Source organism: Mustela nigripes, chromosome 9 (assembly GCF_022355385.1).
Source record: "Mustela nigripes isolate SB6536 chromosome 9, MUSNIG.SB6536, whole genome shotgun sequence".
Taxonomy (NCBI): domain Eukaryota; kingdom Metazoa; phylum Chordata; class Mammalia; order Carnivora; family Mustelidae; genus Mustela; species Mustela nigripes.
In genome coordinates this window covers 21,188,739-21,210,266 of record NC_081565.1, presented here as the reverse complement: position 1 = coordinate 21,210,266, position 21,528 = coordinate 21,188,739, and the positions used below count along the sequence as shown (strand labels likewise).

The 21,528-nt window shown below is 38.8% G+C and overlaps 1 protein-coding gene across 1 annotated transcript in view; it reads left to right on the top strand.

Annotated features, from left to right (window-relative positions):
• The window catches only part of UGCG (UDP-glucose ceramide glucosyltransferase), a 40,280-nt gene extending 18,960 nt beyond the window's left edge, over positions 1-21,320 (top strand). The window contains exons 2-9 of the mRNA XM_059411066.1: positions 1,398-1,539; positions 9,253-9,355; positions 10,107-10,208; positions 12,049-12,161; positions 15,913-16,091; positions 17,116-17,202; positions 18,026-18,215; positions 18,721-21,320. Of these exons, the coding sequence (XP_059267049.1) occupies positions 1,398-1,539; positions 9,253-9,355; positions 10,107-10,208; positions 12,049-12,161; positions 15,913-16,091; positions 17,116-17,202; positions 18,026-18,215; positions 18,721-18,891 (1,087 nt within the window). The 3' untranslated portion in view covers positions 18,892-21,320. The remainder of the gene's footprint in view (positions 1-1,397; positions 1,540-9,252; positions 9,356-10,106; positions 10,209-12,048; positions 12,162-15,912; positions 16,092-17,115; positions 17,203-18,025; positions 18,216-18,720) is intronic.
• The last annotated feature ends 208 nt before the right edge of the window (positions 21,321-21,528 follow it).

Genomic DNA, 21,528 nt, shown 5'->3' with positions numbered 1-21,528 from the left:
GAGATGTTAAAATGTGGAAGAATGTGTGTCTTAAAATATCTTGCGCATGGTCCCGTGATTGTTCTAACCTCTAATTACTGTTGAGTGCTTGGAGACTTGCTTATAAGAAAGAGGAAAGACTACAGTGACTTCCTTTAGAAACATCACCACTCTACCGAAAGGCATCTCTTCTCTTTGTTTTCACACCACGAACATTAACCAGGGCACATTCTTTTTTTTTTTTTTTTAAGATTTTATTTATTTGTCAGAGAGAAGAGGGAGAGAGAGCGAGCACAGGCAGACAGAATGGCAGGGAGAGGCAGAGGGAGAAGCAGGCTCCCTGCCGAGCAAGGAGCCTGATGTGGGACTTGATCCCAGGACGCTGGGATCATGACCTGAGCCGAAGGCAGCTGCTTAACCAACTGAGCCACCCAGGCGTCCCAACCAGGGCACATTCTAAATGGCGTGGCTTCCCTCCTTAGGAGCCCTGTGCTGTCGTACCCTTGGGATGGACCAGCTCGGAGAACCTTGGCCAACTGACTTGTGTTTTGGTGGCACTGGTGTATCTTCCAATGTCATTAATAGACATTTTGCTCATCATAGAGATTTTTTCCCCCTTAATTTTGAAATTCACTCTGTTCCACTCCTGCCGTTCTGATCTTGTGAATATCAGGAGGTCTGCTAGTTACCCCAGCTTGCCATGCTGGCAGCGTCATGCTTCTTTCAGTTGTGTGTTGTGTGGACTGCTTCTTACAAGTATTTCTCAGATTTTTCTGGTTACATTTCTCCCTCTTTCTGGGGAAGATGGGGATCCCCCCCCCCACCACTACTGTTGTTGCAGTTCTTGGTCCACATAGATGGCAGGCTGGGAGGAAGGGCAGTTAATATGTGGGCTAACTATAATTCAGTTCTTCACCATGTATTTATTTATTGGCTGCATACTCTCTGCTGGGCATTGTTCTCGAAGCATAAACCACAGTCTTAAGCTCCAGGCTTCATCTGAACATTCATTCTGCTTAGTTCCGGTTTTCCTAAACTGGACATTTATCTGGTTACTTTCCTTCATTTTCAGATAGCTTTTTAAAACTGAGAATTTAATAATTTCTTCTTCTTCCCTTTTTTTTTTTTTTTTAAAAAAGATTTTATTTATTTGACAGAGATCACAAGTAGGCCAAGAGGCCGGCACAGAGAGACGGGGGTGGGATGGTGGGGAGAAGCAGGCTTCCTGCTGAGCAGAGAGCCCTATGTGGGACTCGATCCCAGGACCCTGAGATCATGACCTGAGCCGAAGGCAGCAGCTTAACCCACTGAGCGACCCAGGCGCCCGAACTTAGTAATTGCTTGATAGCTTAACACATTAGGCTGATTTAGCACTAATGTGTTCTCCAGAAATGATGTATACATCCTTTGCTTTTTAGCCGATTACACCTCAACAAGAAGGCAACAGACAAACAGCCATACAGCAAGCTCCCAGGCGTGTCTCTTCTAAAGCCACTGAAAGGAGTAGATCCTAACCTAATCAACAACTTGGAGACCTTCTTCGAATTGGATTACCCCAAAGTAAGTACAACCTTGTACTCATTAGGTATGGATGAGACCTCTTTTTTTGAGGTGGGGGGACTTTTCTCTTGTGGTAAATGCTTAGAGAGGCATCTTAAAAAAAAAAAAAAGATTTTATTTATTTATTTGGCAGATAGAGGTCACAAGTAGGCAGAGAGTCAGACAGAGTGGGGGGGTGGGAAGCAGGCTCCCTGGAGCAGAGAGCCCCAGGGCTCAATCCCAGGACCCTGAGATCATGACCTGAGCCAAAGGCAGAGGCTTAACCCACTGAGTCACCCAGGTGCCTCCTCTTTTTAATTTCTTCCCTCTAATATTCAACCTGTAGTTTCTTAGACAATTTACTAAATCAAGAGATTATGTATCTAGCTTTATTGTAGCTTTTAAAATTGCTTGAAACACTGGTTTTGAAGGTGTCTTTACATTTCAGGCAGGTAGTTGCTTGACTTTTCGGTCCATGTGTATTTTGCTTGTGTCTGTTTTGACCCTCAGTGTCTCAGTTTGTCCATAGTTTTTGCCATTTGGAGGCTCTTCCCCTCATTTCTTTAGGACATCTGAAATTGTGAGAAGGAAAATAAGATACACACCACATTTCTCATGGTGACAGGTTTTCACACTCATTTCTTTCCTTTTAGCTTGTACTTTTCTCAGTAGCATCAACGAAAAGAATAGAGAAGACACAGATGTGATGTAGCCTTAATACAACTCTTACTAAGTATGTAGACATGAATATAATTTGGTTATTTTTTTAGTGTTGTTTTTTATATTAGTGCTTTTAAGTTTTGGAAGTCTAGGTGTTTGAAGCTAATTTGAAGCAAAATAGTTACTTCTTCTAGTTTGTGTGTGTGTGTGTGTGTGTATGTATGTATGTATTTAATAATTTTAGAGCTCTGATTCATGCATGCAGTACCTATCCAATAAATTGAATATGTAATTTTTTAAAAATAAGATTCATACTTGATTTTTTCAAACTAAAAGTGGAGAAAGTATCCTTTTGTAATTTAGAAAGAATGATACAAATAAATTAATTGCAAAATAAGTTTTGCAATAAGAAAAATGGAAGGTTTTTAAACCTTATGTAAGTAAGTGCAAAGAGAATTTTTCTACTGAAAAATACTCATTATTATTAAATATTTTATTGATTCTCAGCTAGAATCATATATTTGTCCTTGTGAAATTTAATGTCACATTTCAGTTGTTTAATCATCATCCCACCCTTTCCCCCCATTCACCCACTCTGAGAATTTGATTATGGACCTTTTATTTTGGGTCCTTGGGAGATGATAGTCATGGAATTGAATTGGTCATGGAAGTTAATGTGGGCTTTAGTTGTAGAAAGAGTGTCTAAGAATAACCCAGGAATATAGTATCCATTAATCCTGAACATTTGGGATAAGTCAATAGTTGATTTCTTCTTCTGAATGGATTTTTTTTTTTTAATTACAATTTGATATTATCTCAAGAGCTCTAGTTTTTTGCTTCTTTTTCCATTTTTATCATTGAGGTATTTAAATCGATCGTGGAGAAAATGGTTTTGATATATACTATAAAATGAGGAAGCACATATATAAGAGATTGTTTTAATTCTTTTTTTCAGAACTTTACTAATTATAAAAGTACTGTTTGTTAGCTGTGTAAATAGAAAATAAAGAAAGCGGAGGGAAAGTGCTAAGGACCTGTAATCTAAAGGAAAACTTGGACCTCATGGCATTTTTATTGGCTTTTTAAAAAGACCAAGCCCAGTGGCAAATGTTCCACAGGAAACTGAAGTTAAACCACTGAAATCCCACAAATCTGAGTGTGAACAGGCAAGTGGCTGTGTCACCCAGGAGGCATGTAGTCCTGAAACGAATATTTGTGTGACTGCCAGGCCCAGTATACTTTACTATTGGCTTTTTGTCGAGGGCGAACGTTGTTTTCCAGAAGTATGTCTGGTTTCAGTCCGGACATACGATTTTCCTGCTAATTTGATTCAGAACATTATAGACCACTGTAGAAAAAGAACATGTTGAAGTTCATAACTTTTATTTAATTTGGGGTACGTGCAAGAAGATTTACTACTGGTACTTGCCCTGAATTTCTGGGCTTAAATTTTGGTGAGAAGCGTTACTGTACTAATTACCCTGAAACATTTCTGTACTTGGCATATCTTGTCAGTCCACTATTTCGGGTTGTTTTGTTTTAAGATTTTATTTATTTGAGAGAGAGAACGCATCAATGGGGTGAGGGCAGGGACCTTAAGCAGACTCTGCACTGAGTGCGAAGCCTAACTTGGGGCCCCATCCTAGGACCCTGAGATGATGACCTGAGCCAAAACCAAGAGTTGGGACACTTAACCATCTGTCACTCAGGGGCCCCAATCCACATTTTTGGATATTTATTCCTTGGGGTGTTAAAAAAAAATAAGAATGAAAAAGTCATATAATTGATTTTCTGCAAAACTGAGCACTTAGCTTGGGTCAGTATAGACTGCATTTTGGGGGGGAGATTCATCCACAGAGGGAATAAGTAGCAGTTAGCTTTACGTTAGTAAATTCTGGCCCTATGAAGAGTTTTTAAATTAAATGATCAGAGTTATTACAAGAATGAGGCTGTGGTAATAGTGGTGGGTTCCCCCCCCCCTTTTTTGCAAATACAGAATTGGTTTAAAATGTTACAAGTCTGGTGCCATGTTTGGACTCTTTATTGCCAGTGGTGTAGTTATCCTTAACAGGAATTATTTCTTACTGAATGGTCTTCTAAACAAAGAATTAGAGAAGACAGAAAAGCAAATCCATTTTCACAAGACCAAGCACAACATATGTGGTGAAACTAGTAAATCTGCAAGATAGGAATTTGCCAAGTAAATTTGGAAAACAATATAGACAATTTCTTGAAAATAAAGAAGTATATAACATTACCTGTCTAGACTTTGAATTCAGAGCTGTGTTCTTACAAAACATCTCCTTCCTGGCATCTGTCTTTCACTCAGAAGTTATCCTAAAGATGAATGCATTAACTTAATAAGTGTATTAATCACTCCATGCCAGAGAATGTTCTAGGCATTTGGGCTCTAAATATGTTATGTTGGAAAATTCATATTCTGCTGTCATCCAAATAGCATCATAAAATTTTTCTGTAAAAATGATGTGTAGTGGGGCACCTGGGTGAGTCAGTGGGTTAAGCCTCTGCCTTCGGCTCAGGTCATGGTCTCAGGGTCCTGGGATCCTCTTCTCTCTCTTCCTGCCTCTCTGCCTATTTGTGATCTGTGTCTGTCAAATAAATAAATTAAATCTTAGGGAAAAAAAAGATGTGTAGTTATTTGTAGAACAATTCAAGATATTCCTACTTGATATGCAATATAATTAATGTCATTAAAACAGTTTTCTATTTTAAGAGGATGTTTTATCTTATTTGCTGTAGTACACAGTTTATATTCCTAATGTCTACAGGGCTGAATCAGTGGGGTTTTTCTAATGTTATTTATATACCTAAATCTAATACTATATATGCATTATAATTTATTCATGAATTTATTCATAAAAGCTGAAAAGTAGCATTCATGATTATTGCGGTTTTCAGATACTCAATTCTTAAATATCAAAGGGCTGAATCCGTATTTGTGGATTTCCTACTACACCTCTCTTGTCCTCAGCCTTTTATTCGTTGCACCGTTTGAAAAGGGAAACAGAAAATTAGCCACTTTAGCTATATGTATAGTAACCTTAGTAAAGAGTTGTCGAACACTAACATTCTCATTTAAACTACTTTGAGGTTTATTACTAGACTTTATGTATTTATACTATGCTGATTTATAATGGAATTCACTGTATCTTACAGCCCTTTCAAATCCATAAAGTAAGTGTTTTCTTGAGATATTTTTAAAGAGTAATATTTTTAAGATTTTTTATTTATTTATTTTGACAGAGATCACAAGTAGGTAGAGAGGCAGGCAGAGAGAGAGGGGGAAGCAGGCTTCCCACTGAGCAGAGAGCCCAATGTGGAGCTCAGTCCCAGGACCCCGAGATCATGACCTGAGCCGAAGGCAGAGGCTTAACCCACTGAGCCACCCAGGCACCCCTAAAGTATAATATTTTTAATAAACCTTATGTTTTTGAACATATATACTTCTGCCCGATCCTTTAGATAATACAGAAATATCCAGGGGCGCCTGGGTGGCTCAGTCAGCTAAGCCTCTGCCTCTTAATTTCGACTCAGGTCATGATCTTGGGGTCATGAGATCGAGCCCACGTCAGGCTCTTCGTGTAGAGTCAACTTTGTCCCCTTCCCTGTGCTCCTCTCCCCCACCCCCATCTCATGCACCCTTCTGTCTAAATTAAATAGACAGTCTTCTAAAAATAATTTCAGAAGAAATTTTTTGTATCCTTTAAAAAAGCCTTTAGCCAATTTGATATGTTCGGTCTGGCCAGTTGCAGGGTAGTTGGAGTGACTTAACTATTCAATTACAGAGATTCCTAGCGAATAAATGTTCAATCAGACTGAAGGCACAGGTGAGTATCATAGCTGAAAAATGAACTTCAGGTTAAAATCGAATACTTTAGAAAATATTTGAAATGCTTACCTCTTATTTGGTATGATTTTCAGTATCAGAAACAAGCAAAAGTTAAATGTTTAGTAAGAATCTGAACATTTCTTAGATAATGTGAATTGAGTTTTATTTGCACTCTGGCTAATCAGGTGGTTTTTGATTTTCATTTTAAGAGGTATAATCAGTAAAAATAAAACTTCAATTTTTTAAAGATATTTATTTTAGAGAGTGTAGGTGGGGTTGTAGGAACAGAGGGAGAGAGAATCTCAAGTGGACTCCCCGCTGAGCACGGAGCCCCATGTAGAACTCCGGCTCTCAGGACCCTGAGGTCATGACCTGAGCTGACACCTAACTGACTGAGCCACCCAGGTGCCCCTAAAATAAAAACTTTAAATCTTGCATTTGAAGAAAGGTCAACTCTGCCTCCTTTGAAATCATTTCTAGAACTAATATTCTTCAAAATTTTCTTTTGCTAGGGGCAAAAAAAAGCTAAGACTGACTTTTTGATTATATTTTATGGAATTATATCACTTACGAACATTTCCTTTCACCGCATTAGCTCATACCTGCAAAACAGCATAAATTATAAAAGCATTAAAGAAACCATGCGGTGTTGGGAAAAACGAGGAATTCTTTACCGCGAGCCTGGCTGAACAGCTTGCTCTAGTACGAAAGCCAATAGTTACGTTTACCCTTTGGAAGTTCACTTAATCTTTCTGATCTTCATTGTTAAGGACAATGCCTTTTGGCTGGTTCAGCCAGACATTGTTTTGAGAGTCGGGCTGGGAGGATGACTGATGCTTTATAGGACTTAAGAGTCAACCCTTTGGGAAGTTCAAGGGTGTGGCCAGAGTGGTGTCCTTCCCATCCTCAGATTTTTATATGGTCCCTGGAGACTGGGTAGTTCTAAAGTTGTTTTCAGTACCTCCTCAGTGGCAGTTTTGGTCCGTCATCATTGGACAATAGGTAGGTAGTTGATAGAATGTATAATAATAGTAGGTAGAAAGTATGAGGGAAGTATAAATTGTTTTCCCCTCTACTTAATTATTGAGAAAACATTTTCTTTCTTTCACTTGAAAAATCGTGTTACCTTCTTTGACTTTAGTCCTGGCCATTTTCATACTCAGTCACTAATTTCTATATTGCCAGTTTTTTAAAAACAAATTTTTTTTTTTTTTAAGATTTTATTTATTTATTGGGGAGGGGGGGAGCGAGCACAGGCAGACAGAATGGCAGGCAGAGGCAGAGGGAGAAGCAGGCTCCCTGCCGAGCAAGGAGCCCTATGTGGGACTCGATCCCAGGACACTGGGATCATGACCTAAGCCGAAGGCAGCTGCTTAACCAACTGAGCCACCCAGGCGTCCCTATATTGCCAGTTTTTGCTGGGTTTCCCATTTACCTGAGCTAGTCGCTGTATGTTAGACACATAAAAAGTTATGTTCTTAGCTCTTTTTATTTTTTAGGACACATAGATTTTTTTTTTCATGGACATAATTAACCTCCCGCCTCTGCTTAAAAATGCCCACCCCATATTACAAAGAGGATTGGTAGGAAATTTGTCACAGGGTCAGCATGAATTTAGCAGCACTCTTGAAAAAAAAATTCCTGCTTGGAATACTTAGCCCATAAAATATTATAGTAGCATCTTTGTATGTGAAAGCAAATACTTTTTTAAAAAATTTATTTATTTATTTTTAAAGATTTTATTTATTTATTTGACAGATCACAAGTAGGCAGAGAGGCAGGCAGAGAGAGAGGGGGAAGTAGGCTCCCCAATAATCAGAGAGCCCGATGTGGAGCTCCATCCCAGGACCCTGGGATTATGACCTGAGCCGAAGGCAGAGGCTTTAACCCACTGAGCCACCCAGGTGCCCTAAGCAAATACTTTTAAAAAAACTTAGTAGTGGGACGCCTGGGTGGCTCAGTTGGTTAAGCAGCTGCCTTCGGCCAGGTCATGATCCCAGCGTCCTGGGATCGAGTCCCACATAGGGCTCCTTGCTCGGCAGGGAGCCTGCTTCTCCCTCTGCCTCTGCCTGCCATTCTGTCTGCCTGTGCTCGCTCTCTCCCCCCCCCCCTCTCTGATAAATAAATAAAATCTTAAAAAAAAAAAAAACTTAGTAGTTTACTAAATGGTAGGTTAAAGATTAAATACTCAAGGTATTTGATAAACCTGGCTACATGTCAGAATCATCCCCGAGTTCTAATTCAAAAGTTAGAGTGGGGCCCAGTATACTCTACTTTAAATAAATATCCCAGGGTAACAGACATAGCCAGTCAGGTGCAAAGAAATGACTCCCTAACCTACTAAGTGGAATAGAACCCTGGGTATTTCTTTTCCATTGTTAGATGGCTAACCATACTTTTCAGGATGATAGATTTTCTTTCCCTTTTTTTTTTTTTTTAAAGATTTTATGTATGTATTTGATGGACTGATCACAAGTAGGCAGAGAGGCAGGCAGAGACGGGGTGGGGGGCAGACTCCCCGCTGAGCAGAGAGCCTGATGCGGGGCTCCATCCCGACTCTGGGGTCATGACTGGAGCCGAAGGCAGAGGCATTAACCCACCGAGCCACCCAAGCACCCCAGGATGATAGATTTTCAATCAAATTCTATTTTATTTCAGAACTTACTATACAGCAAAAAACGAATCTCGTTTTGCCCTTTTCATGTGAAGAGTTTGGGGAAACCCTTTAAATCATAATGGGAGTTGATATGTAATTTATAGCACCTTCACGAAATAATAAATTCGGAGACCGAGCTTCTAGAGAACAGAGTGGGTGTTTATTTTGTTTGCTTTCCATGTTGCTTTTACATGGAGCTACTACTCCTGGGCACCCAGTGAGTGTTTGGTAAAGCTGCAGTGATGGAGGCCACGGAGAAACTCGAGATGCAGTTTAATTACGAGGTCCTGCCTATCTGGGAATGGCAAGACTTCAGCTGTCAGGGCTGCTGGGCCTTTCCTTATCTCTTCTGCTTGCAAATAGGCCCCTGTTCAGGGAGAAGCTGCTCTCTGTTAAAGCAGCACTTGACGTCTTAAGTGTTTGCATCCATTATGAGTACTCTCTTAACTTCTAAACTCTGTGTGTACCATTGCTTGTTTTTCCTCATGCCTTTTTTCAGTCAGTAAATACTAATAATGTGCTTATTTTTGTAAGAGATTAATTTACATAAAATGTGTTCTTTGACTAGTATGAAGTCCTCCTTTGTGTACAAGATCACGATGATCCAGCCATTGATGTATGTAAGAAGCTTCTTGGAAAATATCCAAATGTTGATGCTAGATTGTTTATTGGTAGGTAAAAATTAATTCTGCAACAACCCTTTTGCTTTAATAGTATTAAGTATCAGTAATCTTTGCATTAAACTAGAGTGAAGTTACTAGCATGTTTGCTTTATGCATGTTGGAGTAGCAGTAGGATGTGTTTATATCCTTTTGAGAAAGCTTTAGTTCTAAAACAAAGGGTTTTTTCCATTTCTGGAATTAACAAAACAACAAGAAAAACCCTACTCCCTCACCCCCCACCCCACCCCCACTGCCATTACCCTGTTATGTTTTTCTCAGTCAGATACGAGAGTCTGGTTTTTCTTATTGTTGTTTCTTTAATATTTCCAACCTGTGGGCTTTTCTATATCTTATTCACTGTAATTGAGAATGAGTGATAGAATTTGCTTTTATGATATGACAAAAAGAATATACATAGATATTTTGTATAAAGGATTTTTTCAAAAGCCTATAGGCTTATTCTGAAGACTTGTAGAGAGATATTTGCTATTAAACATTGATTCGTACTACTGATGCATTAATTTAAGAATCAAAAAACTGATCCTAATACATTTTCAAAGAAATTAATTCCCTTTGAGAATGAACAATTTCTTTCTAAACATATTGTGAAGAATAAGGAACGTACAGCATAATGTTAAAAGTATGTTTGTTTAAATTATTATGTGAAAGTACTTTTCACTTCTCTCTACCCTGTATTTGTATTCTAGAAAATATTCTCAGTGTTTCATGAATCTTTCACTGTTGCACTTTACATTTCTAGGTGGCAAAAAAGTTGGCATTAATCCTAAAATTAATAATTTAATGCCAGGATATGAAGTTGCAAAGTATGATCTGATATGGATTTGTGATAGCGGAATAAGAGGTGAGCTTCTTTTTACTTATTTCATAAAACTATTCCTTTGATGATAAAATGCCAAAAGCAATCTGAAAATATATTTATCAGTCCTTTTTGTTTGCCTCATGAAGTAATTAATTTCATCTAATTCATGGTAAAATGTCAAGTTATACTTACTAAGATTAGGAACTTTTTAATGCTAACCTAGACTGTTAGATGTATAAAAATATCTTTGCTTTGGAGAGAAAATTCCAGCTATTAAAAAAAAAGTTGTGATCCATTTTACAGTCCCTTTTACAAGATTTTTCATAGTTGTAAATTTTGCCTTGTTCATGCTACCCTTATCTTCTACTTTATTTTATTTATTTATTTTTTTTTTATAAAGTCAAGGAAATTTATTTCCTGAGGTCATGACACAGGAAGTAGACTCAGCCACATCTGTGGAGCTCTCAGAGTGGAGGCCAGAGCCTTACTGACATGCTGGATGAGCCAGGAGGCTTGTAGGGAAATGTCCAATTACCTCTGTTAGTGTGCACAACAGCGGAACGCTGTCCCAGAGCAAAAGGTGTCAGGAAGCAGATCCTGAGCGCACACAGGGGGCTGGCGCGCCCAGCTTCACTGCGAGACCTCGGGGAGGGGGAAGCGTCAACAATTTATGGAGGGTCCAGCTGCTGAGTCAGTTTGAAACAAACCATGTGTGGTGGGGTTTGGGTCAGCAGGCTGGAGAGGTTTCTGCTTTCTGATCATTATACTTTAATATGTTTGACACCAATAATATACTCTCTCACACAAAGGGACAAAAATTAATAGGTGAATATATTACCAGAATACGTACATAGCTTATTTTAGTAGGAAGACGTTTACATACTGAAATTATAATTTGCATCTTAGCATTTTTAAACATTTATATTCTAATCATCAGTTTCTCAACCTTGGCATTCGGGGCCGGGTAATTCCGCTGTGGAGGCTCACCGTGTGGGATGGTGAGCCAGCAGCCCTGGCCTCTACACACTGAATGCCAGGAGCACCAAACACTGGCTCTGAGCATGGCTAACGTTTGCTGCAGGGCAGCCGTGGAGAACCAAGGCTCTAGAAGATGTGTATTGAAGGTCCAGATACACTTCATAGAGTAGATTTCGTTGGTGAAGACTTGAGGGAAGTAAAGTCATTTAAAAAGACAGGAAATGTTTGCTGTTTGAAGAGGGGACCATGATTTAATTTCTTTTTATTAGTTTTAAAAAGCAGATTTGAAAATTAATGGAAGTGTGTCCTGCCTGATTCATCAGGACCAATACAGATCACTTAGTTTGTGGCCAGAGATGGTGTTCATTCTTCGTGTTTGCTATCCTAAATTATTTTTATCGTATCGTTTTCATAACATACATATGCATCTCTGTGGAGTATCATCTCATTCAGTTCCCGCTCTCAATTTGACAAGATAGGACATCTCATACCGTCTAGGAAAAGTGGAGGCTCATTTCCTGTGGTTTGAGAATGCAGGAACCAGCGTTAAGGACTGAGGTCCTTTGATCTTTGCTCCTGTTCCTTTTCTGTTAGGACACATTATCTCTAGTCGAGTTTGGAGGTTCTTAAATAGGGGGAGTAACGTTTTCAGGGTATAGCCTGTTTCTGATACATGTTAAGTATATATTAGACTGAAAATGTATCATGTAAATTAGGTTATCATGTATTAATGCCTTTTTTGAGATTTTGTATTCCAATTAGGAAAGTGATGGACAATAGTTTTATTATATCCAAATATAAAAAAAAGACTTTAGTAATATCTCACAAATACATTTCATGTTAGTGGACTCTTTACTAAAAGGAATTTCTTTTCTCTTTCCCTTGTCACCTTTTTGTCTTATAGTAATTCCAGACACACTCACTGACATGGTTAACCAAATGACAGAGAAAGTAGGCCTGGTTCATGGTCTGCCTTATGTGGCAGACAGACAGGGCTTTGCCGCCACATTAGAACAGGTAAGTATCGTGGTCGTGTGTCATATTCTTACTGTCACGTCCCTCATCTACCAGAAACCTGAGACTAGTTTAAGTTTGAGAGTTGGGATGAGCTTCCCGAAGTTAACTGTAATGAAGTCTGCTTTAACCTGCTGGCATCCTCAAGATGAGAGTAGTAGTTTTCTTTCTTTCTTTTCTTTTTTTTTTTTTAAAGATTTTATTTATTTATTTGACAGAGATCACAAATAGGCAGAGAGAGGGAGAGAAAGGAGGAAGCAGGCTCCCCGCTGAGCAGAGAGCCTGATGTGGGGCTTGATCCCAGGACCCTGAGATCGTGACCTGAGCTGAAGGCAGAGGCTTTAACCCACTGAGCCACCCAGGCACCCCGAGAGCAGTTGTTTTATTAGTGAAGACCTCTTTGGATACCTGGAATCACAGCTGAAGTTACTGCCCTCTGGCAGTGAGTGGATGTGCACGGGAAACATCCTTGTGGTCTCATCACCAGTTGAACACAGTATATTCTTTCTCCTTACGGCTCTCTCTCTCAGTTCTAGGATCAGGTTCTAGACTACTGACTTACATAAAAGCACATGGCATGTGGTTCTTTCAGAGATCCAGTATGAAAAGAATCTTTTTTAAAATATCACAGAATATTTTAGTTTTTAAAGATTTTATTTATTGGTTGTCAGAGAGCGAGAGAGCACAGGCAGGGGAAACAGCAGGCAGAGAGAGAAGCAGACTCCCCGCTGAGCAGGGAACCGGATGTGGGACTAGATCCCAGGACCTTGGGATCATGACCTGAGCTGAAGGCAGATGCTTAAGGACTGAGCCACCCAAGGCGTCCCCAGAGTATTTTAAATATACAAAAAAGGGAAAATTATTTGTAGAAATCATTATAAAATCCATTTGATGTCCTACTTTTTTTTTTTTTTTTTAATTTGAGAGAAGAGAAAGCATGCTGGAACTTGGGGGCGGGGTGGACAGGGGCGGTGTTGGCACAGAAGGAGAGAAAGAGGGAGAAGCAGACTCCTGGCTGACGTAGAAAGCCTGACATGGGGGTGGCCCTGGATCCCAGGACCCTGAGATCATGATCTGAACCAAAGACAGGTGCTTAACCTACTGAGCTACCCAGACACCCTTACTTGATTTTCTTTTAAAGATATTTCTAAAAGTTACATGAGAAACTTACTTTGCATTTTCCATTTTTTCCCCTCTTTACCCTATAACAAATAGAAACTATAGATTGTGGACAAATATAAGAAACAAAAAAAATAAAAAATAACCCATAACTCTACCAGGTTAGAGAAGTTTGTTTTTTTCCCTATGTGCATTTTTAAAAACAGTTTGAGATGGTACTCTAAAAACTGTGTGTATCTGACTTTTGTCACATCATTAGCTTTTCTCCTTATCATTAGAAACCTTTTTTTTTTTTTTTAAAGATTTTATACATTTATTTGACAGACCACAAGTAGGCAGAGAGGCAGGCAGAGAGAGAGAGGAAGGGGAGCAGGTTCCCTGCTGAGCAGAGAGCCCGATGCGGGGCTCGATCCCAGGACCCTGAGACCATGACCCGAGCCGAAGGCAGAGGCTTAACCCATTGAGCCACTCAGGTGCCCCCTCTTTAGTAACTAATTATAAAAGTGATTTTTATTTACTGTATCACAGTCTATCATATGTATGTTCTGTGCCTGAGTTAACCATTCCTGGGTTGTTAAAATTTAGGAAGAAAAGCTTGCCTTAATGTCATCAGGGAAGGATACACTGTTGTAGTCTTTTAAACATATCAACTTGCTTTTAAGCATATCTGCACTTACATTATTTTATATTGGAGTCTTGTGATTATCACAGATCTGAGGGGGTAAAAGTACATTGTGAGTGGAATTTAACCTCTGGCAATTGGAGTCAGGAGCTCTTAATATTGCCCATGAATATATTTGTCCTATTGTAAGAAATTGTTAAGTCTTTAAATACCAGAATTTTTGTTTAGTGAGAGAAACTCTGAGTAGGTACTTCAAAATAAAATACTTTCTATTCTTACATGCCACATAGTATTTTTGTTTTAGAAATATCCAAGTTGATGTGTGTGGCAGTGGTAATCCTCTCCCAGATCATGGTCAGTCCCTTAGGTTAAATTTAATCCTTAAAGGGCCCTTTTGTGGGACGCCTGGGTGGCTCAGTTGGTTAAGCAGCTGCCTTCGGCTCAGGTCATGATCCCAGTGCCCTGGGATCGAGTCCCACATCAGGCTCCTTGCTCCGCAGGGAGCCTGCTTCTCCCTCTGACTCTGCCTGTGCTCGCTCTCACTCTCTCTCTCTCTATGACAAATAAATAAATAAAATCTTAAAAAAAAAGGGGGGGGCCCTTTTGCCTTACTCAGAGTGAAGGAAGGGAAGTGGAAGGATTATTCCAGTCTGTAAAGAAATCCTGGGAGCCATTGATATAGTTCTTGTTTCCGCCTCATTCTTAAAGCCCCACATAGTAACTGCTTAAGGAATTAAGATGTGGGCATCTGGACGTACTTACTTGGTTCAGTTCAGTCCCACAAACACCAAAGGTTCACTGTAGTCTGGACATAGGGTAGGTGACAAGAATCATATTCTTCATTACCCCCGATAATTCCCTTGTTCCACACTGTGTGCATAGCTGCTGCCATTGAGAGAAATCACCCTTCTCCTTTCAAGCGAATTAGAAAAGGCAGCATATCTCAGATGTAAATAATAGGGTTTTATGCCTCATAATTAGGGTGATGATCATTTTATTCTACCACTGGTTTAGCAACTTGCATAGTTCATGACTTCAAAGCATATCTAGGGAAAGGGGGAGTAAAATGGGAGAAAGAATTTTAGTATCCACCCTGTTTATGGAAAATTCATTGAAACATAACACTGGGGGAATTGGGGAAAAGCTTGGTGACTTGGGCAGAAAGCAGCTAACTATGAAAGGAATTAAAATAGGATTGTCCTGTAGGTCGATATACTTATAGGTGGTGTTTGTATGTGTGTACGCACGTGTGAGTACATGTGACCTACAGTCACCTACATACACCTGTATGTGTTGGTGTATGTGTGTAGTTACACTAATGTCTGTATAAGATCTGTATATTTTTCTTCATAATGGTGCTAGTAAGAATAGTCAGTCTAAGGGGCACCTGGGTGGCACAGTCAGTTGAGCCTCTGACTCTTGGTTTCGGCTCAGGTCATGATCTCAGGGTGGTGGGATCAAGCCTCCCATTGGGCTCCTTGCTCCGTGCAAAGTCCGCTTGAGATACTCTCTCCCTCTGCCACTGCCCCCTGCTCACATGCTCTCTCTCTTGCTTGTTCTCTCTAAAACAAACAAACAAACAAAAGGAATAGTCCATCAAGTAAGAAATTACTGATTGTCCGCTACATGTAAACATTATTTTGTAATAACTTTTATTCTGGTAGTTTATATAAGAATAATAAGATAGTCATACTTAAAGGAAGTTTGTTAGGAAAAAAAAGTTTATGACTACCATAGTGTTTTGTTTTGTTTTGTTTTGTTTTGTTTTGTTTTTGCCAGAGATAGAGAGAGTGAGTACACACAAGCAGGCAGAGAGGCAGGCAGAGGCAGCGAGAGAAGCAGGCTCCCTGCCGAGCAAGGAGCCCGATGCGGAACTCAGTCCCGGGACCTTGGGATCATGACCCGAGACGAAGGCAGTGGCTTAACCAACTGAGCCACCCAGGCGTCCCAACTACCATACTTTTAACATAACATTCTGATTATACATATATGTTTTTGCTCTTGTGTTGGCAGGTATATTTTGGGACTTCTCATCCAAGGTCATATATCTCTGCCAATGTAACTGGCTTCAAATGTGTGACGGGAATGTCTTGTTTAATGAGAAAGGATGTGTTAGATCAAGCAGGAGGGCTTATAGCTTTTGCCCAGTACATTGCTGAAGATTACTTTATGGCCAAGGCCATAGCTGACCGGTAAGCAAACTAAATTACATCAGGCTATAGTATTTTTAGTATCTGACTTATGTTGGTTGATTGTATTTGTTAAACCTATGGGTTAAGGGGCTGTTTCATTTCTTGCTAGTGAGTACAGAACAGGTAAATATTTTTAGGAAGTAATTCCTATTATTCATAGATATGTTATGAAAGAAATAACTGAGGAAAATAAGTGCTCTGATTCTTTCACATTCTTTAGTGTGGCATGACATTAAAAGGAAGCTTCTCTGTGATTATAAATTTACATTATTATAGATGTGAATTTCTATGTGTTTTAGAAGAATTGAAAATACTAGTGCGGTCATAAGCCAGCAGGTGAAAACTGAAAGAATATGATTTTACGTTTTGAAATTTCTCCGTAGATTATGTGATGCTTTGCTAAGAAGCCACCTAACAATTCACAGAATGACTTAAACATTTCTCTGTTACAAGATACTCATTTGCTTTTAAAGGGGTTCATTGCCTTGTGTGATAATTTAGTAAAGATAAGACTTTGAAAATTGAGGTGTGCTTTTAAAATTCTTAAATGATGTTATTCAACGTGGCTCATAGTTCCTTAGTGTTTCCCATGAGCTATAGAATGCTTTCTGTTGCATTTCTTACCGAATAGCCTTGTCGATGCCCACGTGTCACACATACCCCCAGCCCACAATTGCATTGGTGGCTTTTGGTTTTGGTTTTGTTTAGTAGTGATCCGGGACCAAGCTATGAAATACAGAACCCATGTCACCTAGCACTTCCAGAATGTCTGTGTTTTAAGTTTCTTAAACTGTGGACTGAGGGGTGGTAGTTCTTCCAGCAGTAGATGGTGCTGTCACGGAACCTATGTAATTGCTAAAACATCGTAAGGATGATACCCCCCAGCAGGTGCTAATCCTGAGAACTAGGCTCCGGCCGAACACCAGCAGTTGCTTTCACTTTATAGTGACCAGTAAATGCATAGTCAGTCATGCCTGCATGTGTTCATCGTCTTGGTACATTTTATAATTGCCTTAATTTTCAGAGGCTGGAGGTTTGCGATGTCCACTCAGGTTGCAATGCAAAACTCCGGCTCTTACTCCATTTCCCAGTTTCAGTCCAGAATGATCAGGTAAATCAGCTGGTTTTCTTCTTTTTTGGCTAAAAGAAAAGGGTGGGGGAGGGTGTGATTTTTACATGGTCTAACTCGGTATTTAAAATACCTAAAAGGCAAATTTTACTTAGTTCTAGAAAAGAGAGTTTAGCATCTTTATTAAATGTGTTGTCTAAATATATTTTTTTTGCTGTGTAACCCTGAAAGCATTCCGTGAAGAGCTGTTGAGGTGGGTGGGGGTGGGGTAGCTGGGTGATGGGCTTTAACGGGGGCACATGATGTACTGAGCACCGGGTATTATATGCAACTGATGAAACACTAAATTCTACCTCTGAAACCAGTAATACAGTACATATTAACTAAATTGAATTTTAAATAAAGAATTAAAGAGATGTTGAGAATTTGATTCTTTAATGTGCTGATCTCTATTTTCTAACTTTCTATTATTTATTTGACAGAGAGAGAGAGAGATCACAAGCAGGCAGACAGGGGTGGGGGGGAAGCAGGCTCCCCACCCAGCAGAGAGCCCGATGTGGGTCTTGATTCCAGGACCCTGAGATCGTGACCTGAGCCGAAGGCAGAGGCTTAACCCTCTGAGCCACCCAGGCACCCCTGTATTTTGACTTTTTTATTTGTTAGAGTGTAGGCCATACAAATAAATTTATGGGCTTTTTTCTTTGATAATACTAAATACAAACAGAAAAGAGTTTCATTAAATACTCTTTAAAGAGGAGGGCCTTTATATAACAGGATAAAGAGCTGATCATTTGGGGGGAAAATTGATTAGTCTTGTAACCAGGGTGGTGGTGTTTAAGGAAAACCTTTTTTTTTTAATTTTTAGGTGGACCAAATTGCGAATTAACATGCTTCCTGCTACAATAATTTGTGAGCCAATTTCAGAATGCTTTGTTGCCAGTTTAATTATCGGATGGGCGGCCCACCATGTATTCAGATGGGATATTATGGTATTTTTCATGTGTCATTGCCTGGCATGGTTTATATTTGACTACATCCAACTCAGGGGTGTCCAGGTATGTGGATAGGCATGAAAAGGTTGGCAGTCATTTGGAGAACTAAAACTATTTTCATTTAGAAAGGGTTGAAGCAGTCTTTCTGAGCCATTCTTTGGCTTCCTACCAGAGGTTAATAATCAGGTTTAAACATTACTTTGCTTAGTAGAATGCGGATGCAGAGCTTAACATAATTTTCAACCTTCTGTTGGTAGTTACACTATGACTTTTTTTAAGGCTCCCCCCAAAATCATGTTAATAAAATGACTCTCATTAAGTCTCCCCCCAAAATCGAGTATTCAGATTAAACTATGTCAGTCTAGCCTTGATTTTAATGCCTTTTCTACTCATCGTTAACACTTTTTAATGGATACAGCTTGGCAGTTAAATTATATCAAGAAGCAGGCTTGATTTTATATAGTCTCTATATTAAGAATGAAACTGAAGAATTTTCATTTTTTTAACTGTGTCTAGTTCGACAGTTGGTCAGTCAGTTCTGTGTGTTTTCTTTTTTTCCAATCCCCAGGGTGGCACACTGTGTTTCTCAAAACTTGATTATGCAGTAGCCTGGTTCATCCGTGAATCCATGACAATATACATTTTTTTGTCGGCATTATGGGACCCTACCATAAGCTGGAGAACTGGTCGCTACAGATTGCGCTGTGGGGGCACAGCGGAGGAAATTCTCGATGTATAACGACAGCTTTGTGACTGTACATAAAGGAAAAAAGAGAAGTATTATAAATTATGTTTATATAAATGCTTTTAAAGATCTACCTTCTGTAGTTTTATCACATGTATGTTTGATATCTGTTCTTTAATTTATTTTGCATGGCAATTGCATCTGTGAAGAAAAAAAAAAAACCCACATCTGTAGTCTTGGCCAAATGGTACACTTTATTTTGTGGAAGTAGTGAATCAAGAGAACTGGTTCTAGGAACCTGGGTTTGGTTTTTGTCGTTTGTTTATTTTTAAAAAATAAATAAATATATATATATGACTATATGAATGCTCTGCAACAAACACTATGACAGTATCCTTCAGTAGAGAAAGTTTCTTATTTGTGAGTACACTCTGGTAGAACATTTACAGGACGGCAGCAGCTTTGCTTTGGGGTTTAGGAAAGACCGGAAAGCAATCCCTTTACGCATCTAAAGTGAAAGGTGTGCAGTGAACAGCCCACAGTGAGGTACTAACTAAGAAACTTTTTCATGCTCTATGCCTACCTCTTGTAGTTGTTGCAGAGCAAATATAAATTGTAATAAGGTAGCTAGGCCTTGCAAAAACAAATGGGAAGACTTTAAAAAATAATAATAATAAAAGAGCTGGAGTCTAGTATTTATATGAATCTGTGAGAGATATTTTTTTGGTCTCACTGCAATGAACCAAAAGTGGCTGAGTTTGGTTTTTAATTGTAGCCATGTATGGAAGGCATCCTTTTGACCAACTCTTGTTGGTTCTGTCTTGAACCATTGTTAATCACTGTGCTGGTAAACCTTTCCTTCCCGCTCCTCACCCGGCCCCACCCCATCTTTCCCCAACTTTTTTTTTTTTCTGGGGGGTGGGGGGGGCTGGGTGGTTTTGTTTTAGTGTGAATGGATGTTTTGATAGTTGTGAGGAAAAATGCATTTCAGACACATTTCACACATGAGCTATTTTCTTACACAGTATGTCTTATTGTTAAAAAGAATGTAATTTCATGATACAGGTATTTAATATCTTTTTTAAGTAAGTGAATATTCTAGCCATCAAATAAATTGCAGTAGAGTATTAAGTGGGGACGGGGTGAGTTTTACTCTTAAAATTAATCAGTATCAAACTAAGTCTACTGTGTGTGTGTTTTTTTTTTTTAAACTCTTACAGTTAGTCTAGTCTTATTTAAATTGGATTTTTGTATTCCAGTTTGTATGACGGAATAGACTAGATCAGCGCTAGTTGTAAATGCATGCTGTCTTTTACTCTACTCTCCCCATCCTGCCGCTAAACTTGCTTGTCAGGTTGTGCTTAACTTGTGGTGAACTGGACTAGTTTTTATTTTTTATTTTTATTTTTTTTAATAGGCAAAATTGTAAGGGACAGTGCATAAGCCTTTTTTTTTTTTTTTTTCCTTTTTTCTGTAGTGGAATTTTTGCTTTTTCTTAGGATTGGATGGCATGTTGTCCTCATGAACGCCTGCTGCAGGGCTTGACGCTGGCAATACAGCCACTTTAAATTCTAAGTTTCTCCAGTTTCCGTGCCAGAGCATAATGTGTAGCCTATCAGCAATAATTACATATTTCTAGAAAATGGACACATTTTCACTACACTGAGCCAGTTTATTTGTCTAATGACTAACATACATGGTTTCCATTGTAATGTATCTATTAATGTGTATATACTATGTATACACATTATGTATAAGCTTTTCTCTGGGCCAAACTGCTTCATTTAAAAAAAATTTTTTTTTCTTTTTTTGCGCCTTATGACGAATTTGTTTGGAGGGCATTTTCTTCATGAACAAAGGCTTTGATGCATACTCCTTTCTATGTGAAATGGGTAGTATTGTTCCCTGAGGAAAGTTGCACAGTGAAAACCAGTCTAGTTGTGACCCACTTTGTGTTTTGTTTTGTTTTTTTTTGTTTGTTTTTTATCTCTATTACACAAGTTGAATTTTGCTGAATATGTTTGTAATTTGTTGGTTTGTTTAATGAAGTTTGGTTGAGGCCATCTTTTGCACTGCTGAAGTGAAATCTTGCTTATTACTTAGCTTTTTGCTAATCTCAGTATGGGCAATGTAACAACAAATCCAAATGGCTGGACAGACTTCTTGTGTTTTGTAAATATAAAAAATGACTGTTCTGTATGTGTGTTATGTGATAAAGTGAAGCTTCAGGCTTCACTTAGAGTGATTCTTTGTTTAGCAAGTTTAGAGTGGTGATAATATGGTAAGAAATACTATAAGTGTTGAAGAAAGCATCACAACAGAACTGTAGGAGTCCAAATTTAATAAACTGTTTAAAAAAAAACCAACAAGTGTCTAGAATATACCACGTTTTATTATTTAAAATCATTGTATTAAGTTTTTTGTTCAAAATAAAAATTTGAATACAATCAAAACATTAACAATAATGTATTGTTGTTTACTGTCTTTCCTTCTTTTGGTATTTTCACAAATAACACGTTCCACCATTCACATCAGAATTACTGGGAGAATTCTGTCGGGTGATAATTTTGAAATCTTCCTCTTTACCTGTGCTACAGTCATGCTTTGGCATAACATGGGGCTTTTGTACATTGATTGCACATTAGAACCACCTGGAGAACTTTAAAAAAAAAAAAAAAAAAAAAAAAACCC